The sequence below is a fragment of the Chenopodium quinoa genome, unplaced genomic scaffold (assembly GCF_001683475.1).
Source record: "Chenopodium quinoa cultivar QQ74 unplaced genomic scaffold, ASM168347v1, whole genome shotgun sequence".
Classification (NCBI taxonomy): domain Eukaryota; kingdom Viridiplantae; phylum Streptophyta; class Magnoliopsida; order Caryophyllales; family Amaranthaceae; genus Chenopodium; species Chenopodium quinoa.
This window is the reverse complement of record NW_018744080.1, coordinates 3,267,801-3,288,213: the sequence shown is the minus strand read 5'-3', so window position 1 is coordinate 3,288,213 and position 20,413 is coordinate 3,267,801. Positions and strand designations below refer to the sequence as shown.

General features: G+C 31.7%; 1 protein-coding gene across 1 annotated transcript; it reads right to left on the bottom strand.

Moving 5' to 3' along the window:
- Positions 1–18,305: 18,305 nt before the first annotated feature.
- Positions 18,306–19,280, bottom strand: LOC110691599 (glutathione S-transferase T3-like). The gene has a single exon (XM_021868555.1). It carries the CDS (start codon positions 19,278–19,280, stop codon positions 18,306–18,308), a length of 975 nt encoding a protein of 324 aa, XP_021724247.1.
- Between the last annotated feature and the right edge of the window lie 1,133 nt (positions 19,281–20,413).

Sequence of the window (20,413 nt, the reverse complement as noted above, 5' to 3'; positions counted from 1 at the left end):
AGGGTTGAATACTAAAAAGATGCTGAATTATCTACTCTATATTAATTTATGACATGGTTTCAAACTTTAACATAATGTAAGGCCCCGTTCTTTAGAGCTGCTCTGCTCTGCTGAAATTTGCTCTGCTGTGCTGAAATCTGCTCTACTCTGCTTAAAAATAATACTTAATATTAAATTATTATAATAATAATAAATATTTAATAATAATAATAATAAATAAATAATAATAATAATAATAATAAATAATTTAATAATAATAAATAATTTTTAATAATAATAATTAATATTTAATAATATTAATATTAATAATTATTATTATTATTATAATATTAATATAATAATAGTAATAATAATAATGATAATAATAGTAATAATCTAATATATATATATATAAAGGGGAGTTTTTCCCCGAGTTTTTAGACAGCCACGTAGGATTTAATTTTCTTAGCGCGCCACGTAGAATTGTAAATTTAAGTTGTAACCAATTAAATAAGAGATTATTAATTTCTTTTATAATCAAATAATTCAAATTCCACGTAAGCAAAATTGACGAATGAGATTTTATAGTTTAAATTAATTAAATACAAAATATTATCTTTTGAGATTAGGAATTTTATTATAATATTTTAAAACTAATATAATAACAATTTTAATAAATATTTTTTTAAAAAAAAAATACTAACAAACCGTGTATCGCACGGGCTTCATCTAGTAATACTTATAATTAATAATATTAATTATTATAATAATAATATTATAATTGATTTTTTAATAAAAATTAATATTTAAAGATAATAACTAATATTTAAAGATAATACTAATAATAATAAAAATAATATTTTAATACTATTTAATAATACTAATAATTATTATTATAATTAATATAATAATAATAATTAATATTTATAATAAAATTTAGTGATTATAATAATAATGTGATAGTATTAATTATAGTAATAATAGTAGTAGTAGTAGTAGTAGTAGTAGTAGTAGTAGTAGTAGTAGTAGTAGTAGTAGTAGTAGTAGGTACTACTACTACTACTACTATTAATAATAATAATAATAATAATAATAATAATAATAATAATAATAATAGTAGAATAATAAATTACTATTATTATTATAGTAGTAATAATAATGAAATATGCTCTGCTATGCCCAGAAGCTCAAAAGAACAAGGCCTAAGTTGTTTTTATTTGTAGATTTATATTAAAAAAAAACAATGTTTTAGGTTGATTTATACCTAAGATTAATCATTATTGTATTTTACCTTAGTTTAAGACTTTGTTACAGTACATAAATTCGAACCAACGCTTGGTCGCTTGCTAAACTTAAACCATTCAACAATGGAGTGAGTTATAAGAGTTACCTTTTTATGTGTGCATAGACATAGAACTATGCATCGTGCCGTGCAGGGCCGCCGCGGGCTATGCCTCATCGTGCTAAAAGCGAGGTGGGTCGTGTCGTGCTGTGCCCAAGTGATGGCGGTTAAGCCGTGCCAGGCTACCAAATGGCATACCCTAACCCACGCCACAACTCATGTGCCTGGTGGCCCGCGATCGTGTTGGACTGCGGGCATCCCACTATTTTTATTATTAATTGAATGATTTTATTATTAATTAATTAACTTTAATATTTTTATAGTTTTTATTTTTATTATTTATAGTTCTTTTTATTATTATTGTTCTTTTTATTATTTTTATTGTTAATTTATAATATTTCTTTTTATTATTTTTATTTTTATTATATATAGTTTTTTATTATTATTACGGGTCGTGTTGGTGCAATAGGTCTATGGTAGACCCTGGTCCATCTAAAATAGGTGGACCACTAGCCTAAATACCACAATCCATCATCACAAACACATTACAAATAAAGCGGCCCAACCTCTCCTTTCTTTCTTTCCACTCCAACAACATTCTGACATAATAAATTCTGAACTTATAGCCATCAACACAAACACTACAAAAAATTCTCGTTTCTCTCTCCTCTGAAAATTCAAGCATAACCATGGATAAAAAGCAAGAAAACAATGCAGAAAGGTAAATAAAATTTATGAACTTATACTTTCTTTAAATTTCTTTGAATTTGCAATTACTCGTTCGTAGTTGTTATAATTTGTTAAAATTTCATTCGTAGTTTTTGTAAATTGGGTATAATTTTTGAACAATTTTCACATTTTTTAGGGACCCAAATTCTTCTGATAGTGATGAAGATCAATTGTAAGTAAATTAAAACCCTATATAATTGTTGAATTTTGAAATTAAATGATGAATTGAAACCCTGAGTTATTTGAATAGGACAATTTCTCAAATCCGAAACAAAAGGAAGAAGAAATTGGATATAACAAGTCCAATTGTTGATTCAAAGATTTTAAAAGAGATAGACAAGAAACATTAAGAAAATGGAGAAACCGGGTAAATCATAGGCTCAAATATTTCGTGTTTTTAGTTCATATAATTCATAATTGTTGTTCAAATGATTTGTTGTTTTAGTACATATAATATGTGATTATCGTTCAAATATTTTGTGGTTTTAGTTCATATATTTCGTGATTACTGTTCAAAAATTGATATTGTTATTTTTTAAACTAAGAAGCATTTATTTTATAAGTTCAAATGTTTTATGTTTTTAGTTCATATAATTTGTGATTACTGTTCAAATATATTGTGGTTCTAGTTCATATAATTTGTGATTACTGTTCAAATATATTGTGGTTCTAGTTCATATAATTTGTGATCAATGTTCAAATATTTTGTGGTTTTAGTTCATATAATTTGTTATTATTGTTCAAATGTTTTATGGTTTTATTTCATATAATTTGTGATTCCTGTTCAAATTTTGATATTGTTATTTTTTAATCCAAGAAGCATTTGTTTTATTACAGCAACTAATCTGAACTTCAACCCAAATCCACCACCCAACACCAATCCAAGAGGCTGAGAATCAAGCTCAAAAGGAGGCTAAGAATCAAGATAAATTGGAAAGTCAAAAGGAGACTAAAAATCAAGCTAAAAAGGAAGCTCAAAAGAAGGCTAAGAAAGAGTCTCAAAAGAAGAAAGTTCAGAAGAAGCAAGAAAATGTTAAGAAGAAGAGAGAGGAAGTTCAGAAGAGTGAATTAAGGAGAAAAAAAGAAAAAAAAAGAGATAATGTTGATGATTTCTTTGATCTAGACAATGTTGTGGATCTAAATTATGATCGAAAAAGAAGTAAAAAAATCAGATTAAATAAGGAAGAGTGATCTTATAAAGAAGGAAAAAAAAAGTTAAGATGGCGAGATTTGAAGAACAAGGTGAAGTTGTGTTTAATTAAGAGAAGAGTTTGTTTAATGCCTGGTCCACATAGGATAGGTGGACCAGGGTCTATGTAAGAATTTTTATGTGTAGGTGGGCCAACTTTGTGCCGCCTGCGGGCTCGTGTCGGATTCGTGCCAAATTTTTATTTTTTTGTTCATGGCACTGCCCATGGCTCACCCCTATTTCCTTGTGTTGTGTCGGGCTGCTAGCTGGCTCATGCCGTGTCGGGCCACTGCCATGTCATGTCCATGCCGCCCACGGGCTAGTCTAACCCATGCCCATCTCTATATAGACCTTATAGTGTTGGTAAAAAAAAGATTTTATAGTGACTAATTAAATAAAAGCAACTTAACCAATTGGTTGTTAGTGTAGTGGTGATTGGGCCTACACTTGGTAGGGAGGACCCGTGTTTGATCTCCCGCAACAACAAATGGGAGGAGACTGGAACCTAACCACCCAAAACTAGAAAAGAGAGTAGGAGAAAGAGAGTGTAACTGGAGGGAAAGGGAGTGGAATTAGGAAAAGGGGGTGTATGTGATTAGAAAATTTAAGAGTCACGTGAGTCGCACATGAGGGGGAAAGGGTGGTGAACGTCGGAAAAATGTGAGTCAATGTCAAAAAGTCCCTTGGTTGTCTTACGGGTTTCAGAAAATCAGACATTTTACAGAAGTGGAATCGTTAGAATCGGTTGGATAGTGGAATCGGTATTGATTTCATTGATTCTAACCGATTTTACCGATTCTATGAGTGATTTTAAGGCAAAGCCATTCTACCAGAGATTTACATCGTTTACGTGGATTGGGATCGTAGAATTGTACGGTTCTACGATCTGAATCACGATTTTAATAACATTGGTTTTAGTATCATATTATTTGAATTTTCAAGATTATTAGCGTCTCTACTTAACTAATATGCATTCATGTAGAATTGTAGAGTGGTCATATAAATCCACCAATCATTTATTAATACTACTGGTCCCTTGTGTACCAAAAAAAAAAAATAGTTTTCTCACCATATACCACTGAGTTTTAACTTAATTCACCATATACCACCAAAAACTTTTTAATTCACCATATGCCATTGAGTTCCTGTGCAATACCACAAAATACCTTTTTTTGGTAACTGCCGTTAGTCTGCCATTAGTTTGTCGTTTGGGGGTATTTTACTAATTCACCATATACCCATGTTTATAAAGTTATTTTACCATATACCATTAAATTAAAAGATATTTCACTATATACCCAGAAATTACAATGGTTATTTTTTTAGAAAAAAAAAAATTAGTCGTTGACTGTTATAAAGAATAGTTTATGTATATAAACATAATACTTGAGGAATTAAAGCAACACTTCACCCTTCTAAAAGCATTTGCAAAGATATCAACACACTTGAAATCACCATCGTCATTTTACGAATATGTATACATAAGAATGCCAAACGAAGCTTGTACATATGGGAAGAAATTTGCAATAACGAGTCGTGATTCGACAAAATATCCATAAATTTTGTACTATAAGTGTGATATATGAGAAAAATTTCGATGTTGCAAGGGTCATGTCGAGCAAAATGTCCTTTCGGATTATGAATTTCAAAACAGGGGAATCATAGACACACAATGTTATGGAGATGAGAGCATGTTGAAGGAGCTCAAGAAAAGAGAAGTGAAGCAGCGAAAAATAGTAGATGCAACAATTAAAATAGCCATTGCAAATTCTAGGTATATGGTGAAATATCTTTTAATGTAATGGTATCTGGTGAAATAACTTTAAAACATAGGTATATGGTGAATTAGTAAAATACTCCAAACGGTAGTTATCAAAAAAATGTATATTGTGGTATTGCACAAGAACTTAGTGGTACATGGTGAATTAGAAAGTTTTTGGTGGTATATGGTGAATTAAGTTAAAACTCAGTGGTATATGGTGAAAATTCCGTAAAAAAATCATAAATTTATAATCCACCACTATCAGTTTACCAAACCTCTCTATCCGTGGTAGGACATCACTTTGGCGCTTTTTTTTAATCTCATTCTCACACTTTCCTAAAGTAAATCAAATTCTATTATTTTAAAAAATATTTCTTTAAAATCACAAAATCGATCTGTTTGATATTTTTTTTTTGAAAAATTTTCTAATTTATTAGGGTTTTTTTTTTTGTTTTTGTATGTGTAGGGAATATTTCAAGCATTATTCCAAACTTGAACCCCACTATGATCATACACTTAAGCATGGTGGCGTCCAAAGGGAAGGAAGCTAGAGCAAAAGAGTCGCCAACAAGTTTTAGGAACTTGTAAATCGTTCACAGGGTGAAGGTTACACCCCTTAACGTTCCAAGAGATCGTCAAATCCAATAGGTCTAGAACCAAGACTGGAAGTTCGGAGATGAAGGTATAAATCCAATCTAAAAGAGAAAGAACCTGCCCTAATAATAGGCATCTACTTTATTTTTCTCGTATTCATGTGCGCTTTCTGACTAACATACAATCAATAGGTTAACCCTAAACCTGTTTAATCTATGTTGGTTGAATATTAATGTACAAATAAAACTATTATTGGCGATCACTTGAATTATAATCATATTACCCCAAACAAAATTATTAATTATCTTATTAAGCGTGATTACAAGTACCAATTTCTTTTAAACATGCATAAAAGGTGTAGTGATCAAGCAATAACAATAATAATCAAGCAACATAATAATAATAATAATAAATTATAACAATAATCATAATTAAAATAATCATAATTATCATAATCATGTTAAAAATAGAGCATAATAATAATAGCAAGATCATAGACATGATACTAACAAGATTAATAACAAACCCTAGTATGTCACTAAGCAACAAAGATCAAAGTTTTAACTCTAACATGATACTAACATGATGTTAGGAAAGAAAATAGGAAACATCATTGAAATCATAGTTGATATAAGCAAATCACCCTAAACATGATACTAGGAAGCAATAAAACATCCTAACATGATACTAGGAATCAAAATAACAATCTAAGCATGATTTCTATATCAAAATATCAATAAAAATAATTAAAACACTTACTTGAATGCCTTGTACCTCTTTCTAATAACAAAATACACACGTTAGTAACTTCAAGGAAAATAATAAAATCAAAGAATTAAATTAAATAATTGAAATAGAGATTTAAGAAAGTTTAGACTAGATTTGGGATCAAACCCTCAGAAATACCAAACCTTTCACGTCTAGGACGAAGGCAACTTCAAACTTGGCTAGGAATGTCTAGATCTTGTGAATGCGGAATTTTGTTTATGAAAAGTTGGTTTAGAATAAGAGAGAGAGAGAGAGAGAATATCAAGAATTTCTTGATGATAGTTTGGTTATCAAAAACGGAGGTTTAAGGACGCTATTTATAACGAAAATAAGCCGGAATATGGTAAAAAAGAATCGGAGTTTTAAGAAGAATAAAACACGACGCTGGCTTGTCGCCAGGCGACAACCTGTTGTGCGGCGCTGCAGGTAGTTTTCCACATGTTTTCATATTTTTTGATAAAATTAAGCGTACGAGGGGTAAAACTGTAATTTCATTTAAAACACTTCTTTTATTCCAAATAAAACTTATAAAACACAATTATCAATGTTAATCACATTAGGATTCAAAAGAACCTTCTAAAAGATTCTAGAAGACTATAATCAATCCTAATTGCATTAGGAATGATAATTCATAATAGACCCTCGTCCTAGCTCATTGAGCCGCATATAAGGATCAAACCGGGCCCAGTTTAGTAATCTGGCCATAACTTCCTCATTATTCATCGGAATTGGGCTTATAATATATCGTTGGAAAACTCTTTTTGAACCCGATCCAACAACACTTTTATTTGACCCTTGCCATGGACCAAACTAAACTGGAATGACTATTTTCATAAAATAAGTTAAGTTTTCGAAAACAGAAAGAAAGAAGATAATTTCAAAACTAACCGCAACACTAGACTTTCACACTTTCACTTCACTCAATTATGATTCGACGTGAAAGGTATTCTGTAACACCCCAATAATTCTCTCTTAAAAACCTGTATATAACTTGAACAATTTCAAGAGAATTACTGGTGTGCTACCGCCACGTATTCAAACGTTAAGGCTATCTCAGAAATTTCCAGCGGAAAACCAAAACAGTTTAAAATAAACCTCAAAACAAAGGAATTAAATCAAAATAAGTATTACAAGTTGGAACCATTAAGGCCCTTATTCAAAACCCAATAAAAGTAGTAAGTGATTAAATTCAGAGTTCCAATAAATTCAAACCCAAAAGAATTAGTGTCAACTAAAATCGAATTAAAATAAATTCAAACTTTGCAAAATAAATAATATGGAAACAACCAACTCTCTACTCAAGATCCCACAACCCTGATGAATGCTGCATGTGTAAGAACCTGTGGTTATTCTGCTCCCCAATATTACAAGTGTAAAAATTGGATCGTCACAGGCTCATTGAAAGGCGAAGGCCATGACCAAAGAAAGACACACAAAAGCACGCAGTCAGCAAAGTTGAGTACATACAAGCTGTGAAAATAAATTGAGAAAATACCTAACATGCTACTAATATTCAAGTACAAGCATCATTAAATATAGACTCAATTCATGACTCGATTATCAAATTTATTAAGACCTCACTAAGTAATATAACTGACTCGTTTATTTATTTCATTAGATTTAGCAATAGACAAGGTTGTCCAACCCATGTCCCATTTGGAACATCAATAAAGAAAAAAACCCCATGCCTCCTTTCGAAAACATTAATAAACATCCAACGACCATGGGCGTGACTCCGTGACCGTAGTTAGTATGAGATCTCACCTAACTCCTAGTTTTAGAAAAATAATATTTGAAAGAAGAGACTCGTAGATCAGACGGCCTCGATAAAAGTACACGGTTAATACCCCATGTACCCCAACCCCTGATTGTCATTACTTCAGATGTGCACCATTCCAGAGTTTTATTGCTCATCCATCCTGCACTTTACGTGATTTACAGGTTTAGACTTAGTGATGACTCTTATACATATCAATACAAACATCCCAAAAAGCAATTCAATCAAACATGGCAATTTCTCAATTTAGATTCTTAATTTATTAGTGACAAACAACATTTATTAATTATTCCATTACTACCTCGGTGTATAAACACCTTGAGTGTATAAGGCACCCCAAAACCTTAACCTCGTCTTACAAGACTTGAATTTCTCCTTTACTCATCCTGTTTACATGATCATGAACGAGCAATAATTTGATCTTTAAACCAATCACATACCTTTGCCTTTAAGCGCACCTTGCATAATTAAAGCACAAATAATACTTGCATTATAAGCTAGTGCACATCATTTGAAATTCACAATGTATAACCAGACAATTTAACCCAGTCAATCCTATACATGATACTAAGTTCTCGATTCGTCCTTAAACATGCACCTACAAGCAAGGTTTCGTATCTTGTATGTACCTTGTGTAAACCATCCGGTTGGCCACTTTAAAACTAGAAGTCGCCTTCTACAAAGTCCTCTCCTAAACCAAACAATTAGGAATAAATCAATACCAGAGCAATTAAAATTACAGCAATACTAAACTACTTTAAAACCTCTTAAATCACCAAAATAAAGTCTTTAGATTGTCCCCAAAAATCAAAGTTAGTAATATAACATCCCAACTTTAAGTTTACATGTTAGAATTATGAAAATATAGTGTTTTATATCAAATTACAACAACTTTAAAGTGGGTAAATAAATCTGGAATTTTGTTTTAAACATATAAAATAACCCCATAAGCATAATTACTTGAATTAGTCATTATATAGCAAGTTAGTGTGTTAAAAACCCAAGAATATATCAATTCAATGAAATTAGAGGCTTCAAAATAAAAGGTATGAAATCTGAAAATTATTTTTAAAGTTAGAATATAAAGTTCAAAGCTTTTTCAATCACAAAATACTCACAATGATTATTTTGTAGGTTTAGAAGCATAAAAACACGAAATTAACACTACTTGTTCATAAAAATTGAAACTTTAATAAATCTGAAAATTTATTTATGATTAAGATAATTATATTTTAATGTAATTTAAACATAGTATGATTAGATAGTTTGTTTAACACGTAATCAAGCCTTAAAACATGAAAAATCAACGTTTTAAACCCTAAAATATGCAAAATACATAATCTGAAATTTTATTTAATAATTTAGACATACAAAATCCATAAATTTATAATCTTTTGTAATTTATACATACTATTAAGGCCTAGTAACAATAATTTTATAATTGAAAACAAATAAAAAATTGAATCTTTAATCAAATAACAAGAAATAAGAGGAAGAGAAATAGGGGGAAGGAGAAGGGAGGAAGGCGAACTGCAGGGAGGTGGTCAGCTGCTGGGCGGCGGGGCGGTCAGAGGGGCGGTGGTCAGGCGGTGGCGCGGCGTTGCTGGTGGCTGGGCAGCGGTGCATCTTCGAAGGGGTTTTTTTTTTTCTTCTTGCTGAATGTCGTGAAGAGGGAGGAAGCAAGGAGTGAGTTTTCTTTTTTTTTTTTTCTTACGTGAGAAGGAGGAGAAGTGTTGGGGAAATAAGGTGGGTATGATTAATAAGAATTGGGTTTGAGGGTATCCTAATCCAAATATAATTAGGATAACTTGTTTAGGCCCAAATATATACCAAAGCTTAAAAAAAACATGTGGTGTAAGGTTGGGTTTTGAGGTAACTTGAAATAGGCTCTTAGTTTGTATGGGTAAAAGGATTATTGTCAATAGTTAGTAGTGGCTAAATAGCTTAAAACTAATTTTATTTTCGAAATATTTATAAAATTATACAATTATCGTAAAATAATCATATAATTAATAATAAAATATAATTATTATAATTACAAAATCATGGGGGATTACATATTCATCACCGGATTTGGTTTTTGGGGAGACGCAAATGGATGTCTACAGTATGTGTTGATTATCTTTCCCGAAACATATTTGAAATTGACCTAGAAATTTTGAAACTTATTTTTTGGTTTAATTTAAAAAAGATTTAACGAGAAATAATCAACCATGCACAAAATAAGTAAATAAATAAATAATAATAAAAAACGATTAACTCACAATATAGATCGAGAAAGGATATACAATTGATGTTTTCTTCCATTTTTGCCAATGGAATAGACAAACTTTTATAAGAAGAATAAAAGAGTTGCAACAAATTACTTAGAGAAAGATCAATCATGCCAGATTCATTGGAATGATGATAGGACATATGAGTTGACATATGAGTTTGTCTCATTCGTCACTAAAAAAATCTGATAGAAGGTAGTGGATATGTTGGTGTTTGGAGCAAATAGAAGGTGGTGTTTATAGTTTCACGTAATTTGTTAATTAATAAATAATTTTAATGTAATTTGTTTAATTTAGATAAGGTCATAAAAGTACATTATTTTATTTATTAGACTCTTGTTTTTATATTGACTTTTAACAATTTAAATGTTTATTAACTAAATTTTTCTTCCTGAGACACGAGTTACTATTATTTGATTTATTTGTTTGTAGAAAGGAAGATTACGGTATCAAAATGCACTTTACCAGATTATTTTGAACACATAAATTCGTGTTTTAATTTTTAGATTTCATTTCGTTAATATTAATCCCATTTTAATTCCGATCAGGTTCTGAACTCACCCGATTTTGATAAAAAATAAAAGTAGTGTTTTCCATGAAGAAACAATGTTTTAAGAAAAACTCTCTACCTTTGGTAATGAGTACCACCCTCTCGTGGCCAAATTCAGCTTCTAAATATGATTTTCTGACAGTTTTTTATTTTTAACAAAGTTTTTTTTATGCTTAAAATTTTATCCTTGAGTTTGGTTAATAAAATTAATTATGTTTAAAGTTAATTAAGCATAAATATATGTTTTATTAAAGTTTTAAGAGGTTTTTCATCATCATATATTGTTGGAAATTACTTGGGTTAGTAATATTAATTGTTGGTTGTTTTTTTAGGAAGTGATTATTTCCTAGGAGACTTTTAATTGAGTATAAAAGTGATGTGTTGATAAAGTTTTGAAGGGGTTTTTAATTAATCTAAAGTGCTGGAAATAGATTCTAAGTACTACTTTTGATGTTTTATAAAGAGGGTTTAATCACCTATTAAAAATGGAGATTATTAGGGGTTTTAAAATAAATTTTCAGATTTTTATTAAACTTTAAAGTTGGTGTAATTTCATGTATAAGAGTGTATTTTAAGGTTTTCTATGAAGAAAATTTAAAGAACTATATATAAGCCTTTAATTTTAACTAAAGGGAAGGTTTTAAAGTGTTGTTTAATTGGATTTTGAAGGTTTTTAAGTAAATTAGTATTGCTGTAAATTTAATTGCTTGGGTATTTATTAAATTATTGTTGTTTTGTTTAGGGGAGGACTTTATAGAAGGTGATTTCCAGTTAGTAAAGTGGCATACTATAGACACCCATTTGTGTCTCCCCAAAACCAAACCCAGTGATGAGTGCCTTTCACGTCGAATCATAATCGAATGAAACGAAAGTGTGGAAAGGTATAGTGTTGCGGGAAGTTTTATTTCTTTTCTCTTCTCCCTGATTTTGAAAACTTTATTTTAAAGAAAACAGCCAATCCAGTTTGGTTGGTCCATGATATGGGTCCAATAGTGGTGTAGTTGGATGGGGCTTGCAAAGACCTTTCCAACGATATATTATAAGCCCAATTCCGATGAATATTGAGAAAGTTATGGCCAATTTACTAAACTGGGCCCGGTTTGAGCTTTAAGTACGATCTAATGATCTAGGGGAGGGCCTAATATAATTTATCATTCCTAATGTAATTAGGAATGGTTTTAGTCTTCTAGAACATTATAGAAAGGTCTTTATCATTCCTAATTCAGTTAGGATTCTTCAGAGTTTTAATCAAGATCAAATAGCATTTTCGATTGAAATTATATTATTTTATCTTCCAGTACGGGAAATTTATCAGATTTTCGAAAACGATTTGAAAACCAGTTTGGCGTCCAACCCCAGGCCTTGGCTCCTGGAACCAGGCTTGGCGCCAGACGCTAGCCACTGGTCCTGGCGCCAATGAGCCAGGGCTGGTGCCAAGATGGTTTTGTGGTCTTCAAACTCTATTTTGTTAAATTATCTTTTTTGGATGATTTTCTCTATAAATATCGTATTAAAAACTCCGTTTTCATTCATCATCTACATCTATCATTCACCAACTATCTTCATCATTCACCAAGAATCATCAATTTTCTTCTTCATTCATCAACTCCTTTCATTCACAAATCATTCATCAACTCTTCAATTCATTCATCTCTTTTCATCAATTTTCAATCTTCATTCATTCTTTCTTTTCTTTCTTGCTTTTTGATACAAAATTCCGCATTCACAAGATCTAGAAACACCTAGCCATATTCGAAGTTGCCTTCGCCCTAGACGTGAAAGGTTTTAATTTCTGAGGGTTTGGTCCCAAATCTCTCTTTCAATTATTTAATTTAATTGTTTGATTATTATTTTCCTTGAAGTTACTAACGTGTGTATTTTGTTATTAGAAAGAGGTACGAGGCATCCAAGTAAGTACTTTAATGGTTTAATTGATATTATGATGTAGAAATTATGCTTAGATTGTTATTTTAATTCCTAGTATCATGTCTAGGGTAACTATAATATCAAGTATGATTAAAAGTACGATGCTTCCTATATTCTTCCTAATATTTATTCATGTTAGTATCATGTTAGGGCTAAAGATTTGATTTTTATTGTTTAGTGACATGCTAGGGTTTGTTATTAATCTTGTTAGGTATCATGCCTAGGATCTTGCTATTTTTATTATGCTTTAATATTAACATGAACATGATTATGATTATAATTGTTATAATGATTATGAATATTATTATTTTGATGATTATTTTATTTATGATAATTATTTCAATTATTATTAATATGATGATTATTTTCTTTTATGATTATTATCATGATTATTTCAATTATAATTTATTTTTATGATGATGATATTCATTATTATGTTGCTTGATGCTTATTATTTATTGCTTGATCACACCTTTTTATGCATGTTAAAGGGAATTTGTACTTGTAACCACGCTTAATAAGATAATTAATAATCTTGTTTAGGGTTAATATGATTATAATTCAAGTGATCGCCAATAATAGTTTATTTGTGCATTAATATTCAACCAACATAGATAAACAGGTTTAGGGTTAATCCTATTGATTGCATGTTAATCAGAAAGCGCACATGAATACGAGCAGAATAAAGTAGAGGCCTATTATTAGGGCAGGTTCAATCTCTTTTAGGTTGGATTTGTACCATCATCCCCGAACCCTATTTTGGTTCATGACCTTATGGAGTTGGCGATCTCTTGGATCGTTAAGGGGTGTAACCTTCACCTCGTGAACGGTTTACAAGTTCCTTAAAAACTTGTTGGCGACTCTTTTGCTCTATCTTCTTCCCTTTTGGACGCCACCGTACTTTAGTGTATGATCACAGTGGGGTTCAAGCTAGTGGGATTTTTAAGGCTTGAAACTATTCCCAACACATACCAACTCATATATTCAAGGTACGTACGAGTTACGAAACCTTTTATTTTTAGGTGCATGTTTAAGGACGGATCGAGAACTTGGTATCATGTAAAGGGATGACCGGGTAAATTGTTTGGTTAGACATTGTGAATTTTTGTATGACGTGCATTATTATATATTGCAAGTATTGTTTATGCTCTAATTATGCAAGGTGCGCTTAGAGGCAAAGGTATGTGATTGGTGAAATGATTAATTTATACTCATTTATGATTATGGAAACAGAATGAGTAAAGGATGAATTTAAGTCTTATATGACGAGGTTATATTTGTGGGGTGCCTTATGCACTAGGTGTTTATACACCGAGGTAGTTAAAGGATTTAATAATAAATGTTGCTTGTCACTAATAAATCAAATTGAAATTTGAAAGTTTGCTTTACTTGATTGAACTGATAATGGATTGATTGTGTTGTTTATAAATGAGTCATCACCAAGTCTAAACTTGTATATCACGTAAAGTGCAAGATGGATGAGCAATAAAACTCTAGATTTGTGCACATCTAGAGTAATGACAATCAGGGGTTGGGGTACACGGGGTATTAGCCGTGCACTTTTCTCAAGACTGTCTGATCTACGAGTCTCTTATTTCAAATACTTTTCAAAACTAGGAGTTCGATGAGATCTCATACTAACTACGGTCACGGAGTCGCGCTCGTGGTTGTTGGATGTTTATTGATGTTTCCGAAAGGAGGCATGTGGTTTTCTTTTATTGATGTTCCAAATGGAGCATGGGATGGACAACCTTGTCTATTGCTTAATCCAATGAATAAAATGAAATGATTTACCTATTATTAGTTAGTGGAGTCTTAGTAATGTAAACAGCTGATTTATGTGTTTGAGTTTATAATTAAATTGTATTCGATGATTTATTGATAGTAGCATGCTAGGGATTTCTTATTATTTTTCGTAGCTTGTATGTACTCGGCTTTGCTGATTGCGTGCTTTTGTGTGTTTTTTCTTTGGTCATGACCTTCACCTTTCAATGACCCTGTAATGATCCAATCTTTACACTTGTAATATTGGGGAGCAGGCTCATCACAGGTGTTTACATAGTTTGGGCTTGCATCTAGGTGGTGGGATTTTAAGTGGAGAGTTGGTTATTGTTCGCTGTTAATTTCTTTTCATAAGTTTGAATTTATTTAAACTCTGTTTTTATTTATTTATTTACTACTTTTGTGAGGTTTTGAATAAGGGCCTTAATGATTTCAAGTTGTAAGATTTAATTTGGTTTTGGTTCTTGGTTTTGAAACTTATTTATAACCGAGTTAGTTTTTCCGCTGCTATTTTTTGATAAAGCCTTTACGTTTAAACACGTGACGGTAGCACGCCAGTAATTCTCTTGAATATTGTTCAGGATCCTCACAGGTTTAAAGGGAGAATTATTGGGGTGTTACAGAATTCAGTAGAATGATGATAGGACATATGAGTTTGTCCCATTCGTCACACAAAAAATCTGATAGAAAGTAGTGGATATGTTGGTGTTTGGAGCAAATGGAGAGTGATGGTTATAGTTTCACGTAATTCATTAATTAATAAATAATTTTAATGTAATTTGTTTAATTTAGATGAGGTCATAAAATTACATTATTTTATTTATTAGACTCTTGTTTTTATATTTACTTTTAATAATTTAAATGTTTATTAAGTAAATTTTTCTTCCTGAGACATGAGTTACTACTATTTGATTTATTTGTTTGTAGGAAGGAAGATTACGGTATCAAGATGCACGTTATTAAGCTCGGAAAAAGAAACAAAGCTTACAAGTGAAGTCACATACTTTAAACCCAATAGTCACATGGATCCTAAATATAACAACTTGACCCTCAGCATAAGCAAAAAGAACAAAAACAAAAAGAAAAATAAAGGAGCAGCTACTCATTGTTCTTGCGGGTGAAACACAAATTTCTCCATCGACTTTCGCGGATACCAAACTGTCAAGCAAGAGATGATGAAGATGAAATTGGATAATTATTGGAGCAAAATACTCGGTGTAGTGGAGATAATGAATGGAGGTTTCTTATCGTTTTGTTGGGGTTCCGGGGAGTTATCAAATCCGTATTTTTTGGGGATTTTTCTGGGATAGGTTTGAGGAATAAATTGAAGATATTTATCTGAGGTAGAGAGGAGACGGAAAGGGAAGAAGCACAGAGAAGGAGCAACAGATTTCATGCGAACAAATCTTGGAGCTGTGGAGTCCGTGGCATCTTCCTTTGTAATCCTCAAATTGAGTTTGGTACTACATTATTTTAATATCTTACTTTTTCTTATTGAATTCATTTTGGTATGATTGATATCTTATTAGATTATAGGATTGAATCTTATTTAACTTTTTCTTATTTAAATTATTGCATTTGTTCAATATTGGTACTTGATTGTTTCGTTTAGCTACTGTTAGCCTTATCAATCTAATGTTTAATTATTTCTTCCATATTATGAACTTTCTGTTTGTAATTGTTATTGTTCTTTCAACTCTTAGTATGTCAGGCTAGATAAAACAAGGGTAGGGAGATATATTATGCATTGGACTATTGCATTGTGAGAATTGATATGCTATAATTGTTGGATATTATGTTTATATTCTTAATTGGTTTGACAATCTGCTTGAATATTACGAATCAGTTGATTATATTTAGGACAAGCCATCTTTAGTATAATTTGCTAGTTTGACGACTAGAGTATTAGCTTGTGATCCGTAATTGTCTAGTTGATACCATTAGTAGTGATTAGGTGTTTGATTGGTGACTAAAACTTGCCATACTACCTAAGATTATCAACCCTTTAAGTTGCACAAGTCCGAGTTTGTGAGATTTGTGGGTTAAGTTAACTACTTCCTTGTTATTAATGCGGCTAATTAATCGAGTCTAGAGAGCTTGTTCTAGATTATTAGTTAGTTAGACAATATTCCGAGAGCTCGTTTGGTGTATTTGCAATTAAGGGAAGTTTCAAATGCTTGTTTGTGTTCATTGGTTAACATTGAGATATAAATGTAATTCGTATAATTCGATGAGCAATAATTGATACTCCAATGTTATAACACATCTCCCGATTCCTTATTTCATTATTCCTGATTTTATCATATTTCAATTTTTATTAGTTTATTTCTCCGTACTTTATTTGTTATCTATTTAGGGCATGTTCTCTTACGTTGAAATTCAGTTCAGCTCGGTTCGGTTCGGTTCAGTTCAGCTCAGTTCAGCTCAGCTCAGTTCAGCTCCTAATTTCCTTCTCTTATAAAATATTCATTTCAGTTCAGCTCAGTTCAGTACAGTTCAGCTCAGTTCAACTGAGTTTAGTCAATGAGAACATGCCCTTAGTAGCTTATTTATTAGATCATATCATTATTTGTTCAAAATAGGGCTTTCTAACTTAATTACACAAGTAATAATTTGATAATCCAATTCTATGTGGGATCGACCCTAGCTTACCCTACTACATTGTAGGAGGTTTTAGTTAGGTTTATTTTTGGTAGACACGCGACAGTCGTATCAATTTCATTTAAACTCACTTATGAAAAATACTACCTCCGGATCGTATTATATGCAACTTTGGAATTTTTTATATCTCACAAATAATACCCCAAAGTTGCATATAATATGATCCGAAGGTAGTATTATATTTGTCACTGTATTTAGATCATTGAATCCAGTTAAATCTTGGATGCAAATCTCCATTGTAATCAAATTCTTTACTAAATTGTTTAAAAATTTCACCAAATGTGGGAGAATGATTTGATTGGGCTCATGATAGTAGGAAAGAGGTTAATAATAATTCTGATGCCCAAGATAATAATCAATGAAGCTAACAATCACCTCACATTCTCCCATTCCTCTATAGTCACCTAAAGTTTTCAACTACCTCATGTTCGTATCGTTAGTGAATCAAAATATTACGTTACAATATCAAATTTTGTTTTTGTTTATTCATAATTTTGTTTTGTTACTAAGTCTGTAACATACTTCTACAATAACAAATCGCTACTTTCAAAAGATGGTATTGGTTACTAGAACCAATAATTATCTATTGTGAATTGTTAACAATCTTATTCAGTGACCTCTATATAGTGCTAAATGCTCTTGAAATCCATTTTCATCCTACCACTTCTACCAGCTGGTCATACTTTTTCTTTGTTTTTTCGGTATCTTTTGTTTTTCTTTATATATCCCCATAGCCCCAACTTTCATGCGAAAACAATACAAGACAATAATATATTGAAATTGGATAATAATTAACATTACAATAAAACATGACAATCAATAACATTGCATGACAATATATTTAACAATAATAAAACATGACAATAATAATAAAAAAAAAGTGACAATAATAAAGCATGACAATCATTAACAATACATCACAATACAATTAAACATGACAATAATAAAACATGACAATCATTAACTATTAAAACTAATAGTATCGTCCCTTAAACTCATCCTTTAGCTTCTTATACGCCTTTTCGTCTTCACTGTCGCGATTAGGGTTAGAGGCTAATATGCTGTAAATCCTTAACTTTGCCTCCTCTTCCTTCTGCCTTTTTCTTTCATCACTTCGCTTCCTAATTAGATCATACATTCTTTCTCCTTGATCATACGTTGTGTCACTAATTTCATTTAGAGTATATGTCAAGGTTTCAAAGTCGATGGCCGAGGAGTCAGTTGGAGCAACTGTTTTCCCTTTCTTTTTCGCCTTCTTAGCTCCATCGGGTCGACTCTCTGAGGACTCACCCCTAACGTACTCAGGCTCCCCTCTCTTAGAACTTCCTTGACTACAAGTTGGTAGCACCATGGTTCCAGCACCCCACTTCTGCTTCTTTCTCATATGCTTCCAACAATGCATCAACATGAATTGTTGACCATGTAACTTTTCATAACTTTCATGAGCCGCACCCTCAACATCTTCCTCAGTCATCCCACTGGGTTTGCCACGTTGGCATTCAGAGTAGCACATTACCCATTTCCCAACAGTTCCATTGATTGTATCCCACCTTACTTGCAAAGCTTTCATCGTCCTTTGTTTGATGTCGTCCTTGGGATTTCCTAAGCGTGTCTGCTCATACAATGCAGCAATGTTATTCCACAAATGGATTTTAGTTTGAGTTGTCCCATCACCAACATCTCCTCCGGCATTGATATAACCCGACACCAACGCTTCATCTTCTTTAATGGTCCAGTTCTCCATTTTTCGCGGCGCGCACCTTGCTTGTGATGACGTTGTTTCCTTCTTCGATTGCCTTTTTGGTTGGTTCGCATTTGAACCAACATTAATTTGTTCCAAAAACAAATTAACAGTAAGATCCTCAATCTCTTCAAGATGTTGAGCTCCCCTAGATTTGGATGTTGGAGTAGCGTTGCTACTACCATCTCCGCCTGGAGAGCTTTCCATTTGTTGGCTAATGTGTTGGGACATTAGAAATACCAGATTTGAATTTTGTGGAAGGGAAGTTTGATTATTTTGGCTCGATTGAGTAGATAGGTATTGTAAGTAAGACTGAACTTGGGGATTACTTAGAATACTCGGATCAATTTCAAAGGGAATATTATGTAGACCATATTGCGAATTTGGGTTGGTACCATAATTTGGATTGTTGTCATCCATAATTACTCCTATTATTGTAAGAATGGATAGAAACTAAAATTTACTAATACAAAGGTAATGTTTAAATTTTGAATGGATAAAAATTAAAATTTAGTAATACAAAGGGAGATGAGGAAAATATGTAGGAGTGGCTTAAATTATGACAAAATTATACTCTATATATACACAAAAATATTTGACAAAGGTTGCAAATTTAAAAAAATAATAATTAAAGTAGCCGTTAATTTATATCCGTTACAAAATTGTAACGTTGCAAATGCTTGAACAAAAATGCATGAACAATTGAACACATTCAGCAAAAAAAAGGTGCATTGCCAAGTGTCAAATAATAATAGGTGCATGTTTATGTGTTTAAAAAAAAAAAATTCCTTAACTCTTTCACGTGTCACCCACCCCACCATTCCACCCAAAATTTGGCTCTTGAGCCAATGCATGTTCATCCTCCATTTATAGAGGATCCACCAACATCCTCTATAATTGAGGATCCTCTTAAAAGTATCTACAACCATGCTCATCCTCTAACTTTAAAAAAAATGTAAAAAGGATGAGGATCAGATACCCCATTGTGGGTGCACTGAGTGGTAATACCCCCGATATAATAGCCTATGTTGGAGTTGTGGTTGTCTTGTTTGGGTTTGTTGGCATCAATATTCCATCTGATGTTTGTAGTTAGTCTAGTAAAGCTACCGCGGTGTTAAAATTCCCCATCAAAATCATGTCATATTGGACATTGTTGAAGAAATTTATTTTTGCATTATATCATTGATAGGCGTGTCGTGTACCTAACAAAAATAAACCTAACTAGACCACTACTATGTAGACGGGCAAGCAAGGGTCGGATCCCAAGAGACTATGGTTCAACTAATTGAATAGACTCAAGCAATTACTAAGCAAGTAACCAATTCAAATAAGTGAGAATC

Bases quoted from the DNA above. Each gene is read 5' to 3' on its own strand.
- LOC110691599 (XM_021868555.1), bottom strand. From the start codon at position 19,280: ATGGAAAGCTCTCCAGGCGGAGATGGTAGTAGCAACGCTACTCCAACA.